Source organism: Anastrepha ludens, chromosome 6, assembly GCF_028408465.1.
Source record: "Anastrepha ludens isolate Willacy chromosome 6, idAnaLude1.1, whole genome shotgun sequence".
NCBI classification, from domain to species: Eukaryota; Metazoa; Arthropoda; class Insecta; order Diptera; family Tephritidae; genus Anastrepha; species Anastrepha ludens.
The window spans coordinates 7,927,786-7,939,356 of NC_071502.1; the positions used below are offsets into that span (position 1 = coordinate 7,927,786).

The 11,571-nt window shown below is 41.7% G+C and overlaps 1 protein-coding gene across 6 annotated transcripts in view; it reads left to right on the forward strand.

Moving 5' to 3' along the window:
• The window catches only part of LOC128866727 (probable WRKY transcription factor protein 1), a 36,386-nt gene extending 26,343 nt beyond the window's left edge, over positions 1-10,043 (forward strand). For 4 of the 6 annotated variants that reach the window (XM_054107678.1, XM_054107675.1, XM_054107680.1 and 1 more), the window contains 3 exons: positions 3,911-5,064; positions 6,609-6,667; positions 9,698-10,043. In XM_054107678.1, the coding sequence (XP_053963653.1) occupies positions 3,911-5,064; positions 6,609-6,667; positions 9,698-9,809 (1,325 nt within the window). In that variant the 3' untranslated portion in view covers positions 9,810-10,043. The remainder of the gene's footprint in view (positions 1-3,910; positions 5,065-6,608; positions 6,668-9,697) is intronic. The other 2 variants (XM_054107676.1, XM_054107677.1) reach the window with 2 other exon arrangements.
• Positions 10,044-11,571: the final 1,528 nt, after the last annotated feature.

Below are 11,571 nucleotides of genomic sequence, written 5' to 3' on the forward strand. Positions count from 1 at the left end.
AAATTTCAATAATAAATTTATAAACAAAGAGGAAAAAACAAAAATTTGTTTTGTGGATTGGTTGGTTGGTTTAAGTTGTGATTCTTCCAGAATCCAACTAGCGCTTCCGCACCATTTTGTTGCCACATCCTCGTTACCAACTTGTTTACTGGTTATTTACAGCATTACTATATCCAGTCTGTGCGGTTTAGAAACCTTATTAGGCTGTTGACATCTAAACCAGACAGCTGTTCAAGACTCTCCAACAGCGGCTTGCCCATCGTTAACATTCTGTTCTTCCATAGGGCAGGGCATTCACAGAGGAAATGGAAGATTGTTTCCTTTTTCTTCGGTTGTTTGCAACTGTGACAGTATGTGTTGTGAGGAATGCCCATTTTGACGGCTTGTTCTCCGATAGACCAAAAGCCAGTTATGACTGCCGTTAGTCTCCAGGCGTCCCGACGTTTCATGTTTCTCAATGTTGACGATTGCTTAGGGTTGTAGGTGGGCCATAACATTCTGCTAATTTTGCATTTCGTCTAGTCTCTCCATCTAAAGTCCGCAATTCTGAGGTATTTTAGAGAAATTGTATCCTTGACTGCACCAAATGGTGTGAATACCGATTCTGCAAGAGCGTTATTTATGGCAGAGCCCCTTCTTATCAGTTCGTCTACTTTTTCATTACCTTCAATGCTCCGATGTCCCGGGACCCAGATTAAGGTAACTTTATGGTTTACGCTCATGGTGGTAAGGCTATTGCTGCTTTGTTCCACCACTTTAGAGGTTATAGTAGCGGAACCCAGTGCTTGGATTGAAGCTTGGTTATCCGAAAGAATAGCGATATTGCCCTTAAAAGAGGGATCTGCGATTAGTAGCCTGCAAAGCTTCCCCAATTGCCAGTACTTCCGCCTGGAAGACACTGCAGACATTGGGGATACGCACAGATTTTTCAATTTTAAGTCTATGAGAATATATACCAGCTCCAACACCACAATCCATTTAACTGCCATCTGTATAAACTGTAGTGTCGATGTTGTTTAGTGACAATCCCTTGTTCCATTCTTTCCTAGATGGAAAGAGAGTGACCAAATTTCTACTGAATGTTACCGTCGGCACGATGTAGTCAGTCCTCTTCGAGATAAACTGGGTTTGTCGCAGTAATAGACAGGCATGGCCAACAGTTTTTTCCTTCCAGCGACTCGCTTCATTTAACCTAAATGCACTCATTGTTGTTATCTTCTTGATATGTAGATCTATCGGGATAACGTGTGTCAGTGCGTTCAGGGCCTCCCTAGGACATGATCTGATTGCACCGACTGTTATTGCACAGGCTGATCCTTGTATTCTACCGAGTAGTTTGTTATTGTACTCTCTCCATAGAGCCTTCCACCAAACTACCGAACCATACGATAAAATAGGTCTTATACAGCCATAATGAATGCTTAGGGTAAAGACCCCATCTTCTTCCTAGCATCCGTTTACAGGCATATAAACCCATTTCTGCTTTCTTTACCCGTTCTTCAATGTTTAATTTCCAGCTAAGTTTGGCGTCCAAAATTACCCCTAAGTACTTTGAACTGGGTGAAAGTGAGAGGGTTTGCCCGTTAATGCTTGGTAGAGTAAAAATTGGTCCTTTTATCTGGTCATGAATTCTGTTTTACGCGCGTTTAAACTTAGGCCACAGCCTGTAACCCAAGAGTTCAGCTCGTCTAGCACCCTTTGAATGATCCCATTGATCGTATTGGGATACAGACCTGATGCCATTGACCCCACAGCATCAGCGTACGCGACCACTTTTACCCCACCTCCATAAAGTTTTATTGGTTGGGGAAAAAGAAATGTCGTATTTGTGATCGAAATTTGACGCTTTATTTAACGTACTTAGAATTATCCGATTCAAGTCAAATATGCCTCGTTTTGTTCGCAAACTTGTTGCCATTTAGAAGGCAACTTCATTATCCCCCTTTATAAAACCCTCTTTATTTGCAAAATTCTCAGACAACCAGTTTTCGCAAGCCTCTTTTGAGGCCAACTTGGTATCGCCAAGGACGTTTTGCATGGGCCGGAAGAGATGCAGGTCACTTGGTGCCAGGTCCGGACTATATGGTGGATGCGATAGGACATCCCTTACGAGCTCCCGTAGCTTCGGGCGGGTCATCAAAGATGTGTGAGGACGAGCGTTGTCCTGGTGGAACACAACACCATTCCTATTGACCAATTCTGGCCGCTTCTGGTCAATCGCCTGCTTCAAACGCTCAAGTTGCTCTCAGTAGAGGACCGAATTAAGGGTCTCTACTATGGCCGAGCAACTCATATTGGATAATTCCCTTCCAATCCCACCAAACACACAGCAAAACCTTCCTGGCGGTCAATCCGGGCTTGGCGATGGTTTGGGCCGGCTCGCCGCTTCTCGACCACGATCTTTTTCGCTTGGCATTGTCGTACGTGATCCACTTTTCATCGCCAGTCACCATCCGCTCCAAAAATGGGTCCAGTTCGTTCCGTTTTAGCAGAGAATCGCAAGCGTTGATTCGGTCCAAGAGAATTTTTTGCGTCAACACGTGTGGCACCCAAACATCCAGCTTTTTTTGAAATCCAATCTTCTGCAAATGGTTCCAAACGGTTTACCTACAATAGTTCCTGACTAATCGAGCGAATGCTCACATGCCGGTCTCTTTGGATAATTTCAACGATTTTATCAGTCTCTACGACGATTGGCCTACCAGTACGGAGTGAATCTTCGACATCTACTACACCAGAACGAAATCGATCGAACCAACACTGTGCTGTGCGAATCGTTACAGTATCAGACCCATAAACTTCACAAATTTTTGCCGCCGCCTTCGTTGCTTTTTTACCTCTAAGGTAGTGAAAACGTAAAATATGACGAATTTCTTGCTTGGTGGACTCCATCTTTGACGCGCTGTAACTTAAGACTGAAACGTACGATCACAATACTGTCAAAGAGACACTTGTAGTACAGATTATCGTCTTCAAATCGCTGTTTAGTGTGACCCGATGCAATAAGTACAGCGCAAGATATGTTTAAATGTCGCACTCAATTGACAAAATACGACATTACTTTTTCCCCAATCCAATATATAAATTGGTACCTTATATCTGGGCATAAATAGCATAGGTTCTGTTTTATGAGCGTTTAAACTTAGGCCACAGCCTGTAGCCCAAGAGTGAAGCTCGCCTATCAGCAGTTGAATGATCCAACTGATCGTATTGGGACACATTCCTGATGCCATTAACACCACCTCCATAAAGTTTTATTAAGTTTTTACTGATAGCAAATAACCAGAGAAGTGGAGATAATACTCCCCCCTGTGGACATTACTAAAGACTTTTATGATATTTTAAAACCTGAAATTAAAATAAAATTTTTAAATATTAATGTACAAACTTTTGTTAAGAAACAATTGTTAGTATTTATAGTAAGTAATATATAAACTTAAGTCTTTTTTTACATGTATTTCATTTCTTTTTGTTTTACTATATCAGTAGTACAGGGTAAGACCAAAAAAATCGTGTTAAACGAGAATTAGGTGAAAACAATATTAAAAAATTAATTTTAAATTTTTTTTAAATATTTAGTTACTAAATGCTAATTGCCTATTAATTTTGCTTTGATTTCACTGATTTCACAATTGCATTAATTAACTCCTTTAGCAAGTTTGTGAAAGGCCTCTCAATGTTCACTCCATAACTTCTCTCCGTATTTTCATTTATAGCGTCAAACTTTTCATATTTTTTTGTTTCCGTGTTTTAGTGCCCGTGTATCTTCTAAGCTTCAATTTATATTCAAAATAATCTATACTTAAATTGTAAAATATCTGAACTGTTTTTCTATCTATCTATTTGGCATCCCATTCTTAATTTCCTCTCAATATAATCATTTCGTAAAACTTTCTGCGTCTGTAAATAGTGAAATCAGCTGCTTCCATCGAGGCTCGACTGCGTGAAATGCAACGAAAATTGTCGGAAATTGCAGAAATACCAAAAATACTTTCCTCTACACTCGCCACCGTTTCGCAAACATTTGAAAAATTAAAGCCCGCAGATTTGCAGCAACAACAATGTCAACAACATCGCAAGCACTCCTACGATGAGGATGCACTGGATTACGAGTTAAGTGGCGCCGCCACCCAGCAGCGTCTCAAGTTGAAAGCAAAAGGAAAAGTTATGGCTGAAACCGCCACGACGTTAAGGGGAATGAAAATGAGCTTAGCAAAGGACACAACGCCGGAATCGGACTATGCATCCGAAGGCAATTATGAATCAAATGAGGCAGACACGGATGATGACTATGGCGACAGCGAGGTTGATGGCGAGAGCAGAAATATTAAAAAAGGTAACGACACTTGCGAGGCTAATGCCGAGGAGGCGGAGCAGCATGAGGAGTTTGATAAAAACGTGTGCAAATATGCTTTAGCTTTAACAGGAATCGGTATTGCCGACGAGGGCAAGACAGAGGGTGGCTCATATTCATATGTAACCCGATTGAGGCCGTCGAAGTCAAGTCAAGGACAGCAGCAGCAGCAGCAGCAGCAGCAACAACGTCGACATCAATATCAACATCTTTGTGACAATGTCAAGGCCAGCGCTGGTGCAGGTGTAGTTGACGTTGTTAGTATGCCAATAACGCAGGATGAAGAAAGTGAAGAAGGAAGTGAAGATTATGACGTTGTTGACGAGGACTCCGATGAAGATATTCTAACAGCCAGGCTTGTTGCGGCCGATAGCGACAGTGATGATGAAACTGGCGCAGATGCAGTTGACGACAATTACGAGGGTGAAGATGATGGAGACCGCGATGAGGATGATGACGATGACAATGATTTTTTGACCGCCACTTACACCTGGAATTTGAGTAAAATACCGAAGCTGCAGTTGAATGATGAAAAGCAATCCTTCGACGATGAAAGCAATTCAGTCAAGAATCTGATTGACATAGTTGAAACGGATGACACGGATGAGGATAAGCCAAATAAGAAAGCGCGTTGGTGCCATGCAGACGATGAATCGCAGCATGAAAAACATGCGCAGTGGTCTGAGGAAGAGGGCGAAAAGGAAAAGAAGGTAAGTAGGTATCTATGTATTAGTAAGTAAGTGGGGACATAAGTATGTCGAACCTTCACAATATAAATAGCAGTGTTTTGAAATTAACCTGGTATTTCCCAGAACTTTTTTGTCTTATATTTTGTTGATAAGATTTAGGATGTAGCAGGGGCTCCCTTGTGAGATAACAGGCCCCCCATCTATCTCGACTGACCTGCCATTAGTTCAATAGTTGGTTTCTTCATTGGCCACCGCCTAATGGGAACACATGAATAGCAAATGGCGGTTCGCTCTAAAGGCTTCTGTCGCTGTTGCGGAAACGTAGCTGAAGTAGAGAGTCTTGAACACTTTCTCTGCCACTATCTTGCTCTTGCCAGTACGTGACACTAATCGTCTAAATAAATTCTTACTTCTTTGGATGTCTGGTAGACTTAGAATCCGCAGCCATTCACAATATTTTATCTTTCTGTTAGAGCGACTAAGTGGCTTCGCCGGAGTGGAGATTACAGGGGAATACTTGTGTTCAAAGAAGTAATATCACAATGGGCCTTCCCGGCCAAAAAGTGAAAGTAGAACCGTCGGCTGGAAAGGTTATATGGAGTCAATTTTGAAATACACTGTTACACTTTTCCGGAAAATGCGTAAACAGTCATGGTTTGGTATGGCAATTGGCAAAACACTCTCCATAAAGACCTACGTCGCATTTTATAAAGGGTGATCAGCTTGGAAGTACTTTTTCCAATCGGATTTTTTTCACACACCACGCATTAGGCCAACTTATGGTATTCAGCGATGAGACTCATTTCGGCTTAATGGCTACGTCAATAAGCAAAATTGCTGCATTTCAGCTGAAGAGCAACCCGAAGCCCTAAGCCATTCAAGAATAGCCATCATATCCATTGAAAACATCTGTTTTGTGCGACCAACTTCATGGAGAAATCATCGGTCCATATTTATTCAAGGACGAGGCTGACGCAAATGTAACATTGAATGGCGAACGCTATCGCGTCATGATAAACGACTTTGTGATACCGGAAATTGAAGCCCGTGATCTCCACAACATTTGGTTCCAACAACACGGCGCTGTTTGCCATGCAGCTCGTAAAAGTATGGATTCACTGCGACGTCGTTTCGGTGAGCTATTTATCTCTCGTCTCGTACCAATGGATTGGCCACCAAGCTCGTGTGACATCACACCTTTGGACTTTTATTTGTGGAGGTGTTTAAAGTCTAAATGCTGAATGTGAATAAACCAGCTTCGATTGAGGCATTGGAAGCCAACATTACAAGGGAATCTGTTAACCGATCAACACAAATGAGAAAGTAAATTAAAAACAATGATATATGGCAGTTTTTGGGTCCTACTATTATTCATTAAAATTAAAAGCTCTCAAGAAAAAAATTGTGAATTATATTTTTTTCTTATTAAATTAAACATATCCTCAAAAATTTAAGGAAATTTCAGAAATTTCCTTTCGAAGGTTTTAATTTTTAATGACTATTTTCTAATTATTAAACTATTTTTATAAAAAAAAGTTATTCACATGATGCTTATAAATTTACAGTTCACTGAGAAGCTGGAGCGCTCTTGGCCTTGGGCTGATCGGGAGAGAATCATTTACAAGTACGTAAAGTTATCTATTTATATATACCTAAAATATATTGTATTTATGTATGTAAGGACGTTAATATATTTGGCCAAAACTACCATTAATTATCCTACCATAACAAATACGTAACACGGAAAAAGAATTGACCAACAGCTTTGAGACGAAAATCAATTTTGCGCAATGAGATCCAATTAAATAGGCTAAGAAATGCATACAAGATGAAGTCCAAAATAAACAAAACTGAGCTAAAATAGAAGAAGCTTTGTTCTCATAACTTTGAGTTTATTTATTCAAAATAGCTCCCTCTGGCACTGATTTACGCGATCTAAAAGCTTTTCGAAAGAGTGTTTCAGGTCATTGACCGGAATGTCCTTCAGGATATCGGGTCAAGCCTTTTGGATGGCCTCTACGGACGCAAAACGTTTTCCTTTATTGGCCAAATGCAATTATCCGAATAGGTAGAAGTCACAGGCAGCTATATCAGGCGAATACGGTGAGTTAATGAGGGTTAAATGCGATTTCTAGCAAAAATCAAGCGCCAGCTTCTTCCTTGGCGGTATTCAGGGCGAATTCGACGAATGCGATGCAACGAACACTTCATAACGCCAAGATAAAAAATTGCATTGACGGGTTGGCGCATTGGTACGAACTTCTTGTGGACAATTCCCTTGGAATCGTAAAAACAAATAGACATCGACTTGATTTTTGACTGCTCCAAAAGCGATTTTTTGAGTGGTGGCTCGTCTGGCCTCTCGCTTCTGCTGGGCTCGACTGAAGAAACAAGAGGCCGAAATACGTAAGTGCGAGGTGCTTGAGATGCTGGCCAATAGGAACAACGCCCGAAAATTCTACCAGAAAGTTTGGCGGCTTACAGATGGTTTCAAGACCGGGGCGTTTTCCTGTAAGGACAAAGACGGCGATCTGGGGACCGACATCCAGAGCATTCTTAAATTATGGAGGGAACACTTCTCGAACCTGCTAAATAGTGACAGCTGCGCATGTAACAGAGAATGTGAAGATTCCGATACCCCAATCGTTGATGACGGAATTGTCGTTCCGTTACCCGACCATGACGAGGTGAGAATAGCGATAACGCGTCTAAAGAACAACAAAGCCGCAGGCGCCGACGGACTACCGGCTGAGCTATTCAAATATGGCTGTGAGGAGCTGGTAAGGTGCATGCATCAGCTTCTATGCAGAATATGGTCGGATGAAAGCATGCCTGCCGATTGGAATTTAAGTGTGCTCTGCCCAATCCATAAGAAGGGCGATCCTGCAATCTGTGCCAATTACCGCGGGATTACTCTTCTAAATATCGCCTATAAGATTCTAGCGAGCATATTGTGTGAAAGGCTGAAGCCCACCGTCAACCAACTGATTGGACCTTATCAGTGTGGCTTTAGACTTGGAAAGTCTACCATCGACCAAATATTCACAATACGCCAAATCTTGGAAAATACCCATGAAAGGAGCATCGTCGACCATCTTTTCGTCGACTACAAAGCTACATTCGACAGTACGAAAAGGAGTTTCCTGTATGCCGCGATGTCTGAATTTGGTATCCCCGTAAAACTAATACGGCTATGTAAGATGACGTTGCTCAACACCAGTAGCGCCGTCAGAATTGGGAAGGACTTCTCCGAGCCGTTTGATACCAAACGAGGTTTCAGACAGGGTGACAGGTGACTTCTTTAACCTGATGTTGGAGAGCATCGTACGAGCCGCAGAACTTAATCGCTCAGGCACAAGGCTATTTTATAAGAGCGTACAATTGTTGGCGTATGCGGATGATATCGATATCATCGCCCTTAACAACCGCGCTTTAAGTTCTGCCTTCTCCGAACTGGATAAAGAGGCAATGCGAATGGGTCTGGTGGTGAACGAGGACAAAACGAAGTACCGTGTGAAGAAGTGTGTCCAATTGGCGCCGGTTTGCACGAGAAAGAAACGACTGGCGCGCTTTGTTATACTCGGCCAAAATCGCGTAAGCGGTTATCGCGCCAATTAAGAAGAAGAAGGCTCGTCTGGAGTCATTCGGCACTTTGTCGCTTAGTTTCAGGTTCATGTTGGAAACACCACGTTTCATCACCAGTTGTAATGTTGTAAAGGAAGTTCTTGTCTTTTTTCGCCACTTTGATGAGGTCTTTCGAATGTTGAATTCTGAGCAATTTTTGGTACTCAATTAACTGATGCGAAATGAAACGTGCACAGGCCTTTCGTAAGCCCAAATGATCAGTTAGAATGCGATAAATCGATGTTGGGAGACATTCAACTCCGATTCCATGACTTTCAATGATGATTTCGGTTCATTTTTGACTAATTTACGAACAATTTCGATGAAGTTTTCGGTGATTACTGGTTTTGGGCGGCCCTTATGTTCATTGTTTTTTATGTCCTCACAACCATCTCTGAAACTCTCACTCATGAACTTTGGCTCGAGATGGACAATCATCGTCATAAACCTTTTTCATCAATTCAAATGTTTCGGTAAATGTTTTACCGTTTTTAAAACAAATTTATTTTAGTACTCATGACACGAACGGACTGACACTTTAGACTCAATAACTTCGGTTCCAATGAACCGAATGTCACCAAGCTTTCGCTGGATGTCAGCTAGCGGTGTATCTTCCAACTCACTAACCCATTTTTATGACGCCAGCATTGCTTATTTTGGGCTTCACCTTGTAGATATATTTATTAAAAATTATTACGTTTTATCTAAAACATTGCTCTATAAGCGTAATAGATACAAGTATTTAATACTACCTTGCATCTGTCTTATCTATATTTTTTGGCTTGAAAATATGCCACTAGAAGCATATTTTTCCCTTAATGTTTCCTAGGCAATTTGACTTAGTTCAGTATTTACAAAACTACTTCAGGCCATAAAACTTAATCATCTCATTCAATCAATCGATCAGCCCTAATACTTGTTCTAGTTTAATAGTGCTATTGTTTATATAACTTAGCTTATAATGACGCCGCTTTCAAACATATAAATTAGTATAAATGACAGTTAACCGCATTCTTGCATCACTTCGCAGGCAATCAACTTGTCACCTGGTACGTCGACGTCCATTGGGTTTGGTAGAGCAGCGCATCAAATTGCTGGCTAAGCAGAATCTGGGCGACAGCTTGGAAAGACAGCTACACTAAAAGTGAATTATTGGCCTCATTTAATTGCGGCAGGAAGTTTGTTGGCATTGTGGGTGTACGAGCAAAGCTGCAAAAGTATTGAAAAATAGTAGTCGGCGGCAGGTTGACCAGCTAAAAATATAAATAAAATGCTATAGGAACTGCCATGTATTTTAAAATTTAAATTTATTGAAGAGTTTGTTATCACATCGTTATTTAGCTATATTAGCGCATATAAATTTCCTTTTAAATAAAGTTTTGCGTATAATTTTTTTCCATATTTTTAAACTGGTGAGGTAAGTATTCACTATTAATTGGTGGGTAGTATTACTATATATTCTCTGCTATTTTCTGTCAATTATCAGTTACCAATATACCGTTATTTGTTAACTGTTATTTATTATCTATTACCTGTTATCGTTTACTTGTTATCGACTATTTGTTGTCACGCTGTAATTATTGCCTTTTTAACGTATGGATGCCCAGTTTGGTGGAAAGCTCTTCGAAAGGGCTATAATAACACTAATCTGGGTAGGGTGCAACGTACTGCATGTATTGGCATCACCGGGGCATGTAAAACTTGGCCCAGCGCTGCCCTGAATGTCCTTTCGCACTTACTTCCCATCGACTTTTTCGTTATTTCCATCGCAGCTCAAAGTGCAATCAAGTTAAAGGAGGTTGACAATCTCAAATTAGGGGGCATGGTAGCATTTTCGGGCAGTTATTCCGTATTTCTCCGGACTTCGAACAGATCTCTCTATCCGCAAACTAGAGTTTGAGGGTCTTGCTAGCACAATCTTTCCAAATAGGAAGGATTGGATCGGGGGGAAAATCTGCATCGAAGCTTGCACCTCTGTCTTCACTGACGTTTCCAAGATGGCATCGGGAGTCGGAGCAGAGGTTTTCTCTAAATCAGCCAATTTATCTATCTCTTTTAAACTGCCGAATACTGCTAATGTTTTTCAAGCAGAAGTCTTTGCGGTCCGGCAGGCATGCAAAATGCTTAGGCAACGTGGGAGCGACATTTCCTCTGATAGTCAAGCCGCGATCAAGGCTCTGACGACGCCATGCAGACGCGGTGCAGAACAAAATGAATAAACTTCTGTAAGGAGGAGATAAAATCTCTTGGCTGTGCAGGCAACATTTCTCTGATCTGGGTTCCAAGGCTTAGGAGGATAGTGGGAAATGAAATGATTGCTGATGAGCTGGCTAGGAAGGGGACTGAATTGGCCTCAGAAGCCTCCTCCCCGGTCATCGGCATCCGCCTGACAGTTGTTAAAGGCGAACTGCACAAATTATTTCTTAGGAAAGCGCAGAAAAGATGGAGCTCCATTTCTTCATGTGCTATTTCGAAAACCCTTTGGCCCCAATACGATATACGAAGGACTCAGTAAATCCTGGGCACTCCTCGCCAATCAATTTCCAAACTCGTAGCTGTATTTACCGGCTACTGGACGATCGGCACACACGCGGAAACGCTAGGGTTACCATTTAACACCCATTGCAGAAGCTGTGGGGACCTTTTAGAGAAGGAGACTTTTGGACACTTTCTCTGTAAATGCCCGGGTTTGGCAGCTAGATGACTAAAGTCACTGGGCACTCCTTTCATTGACAGCCTGGGGCAGTGCGTCAACCTAAATCCCATCGATCTTCTCCACGACATGAATAGCTCTGGCTGGCTGTAGATATCTGCGTGTTGGAGGTGTCATAATGGTATCGAAAGGGCGCTTTAGTGCTACTTGAGGAGTGCCAGACTGGCACTTTAACCATTTCACCTACCTAC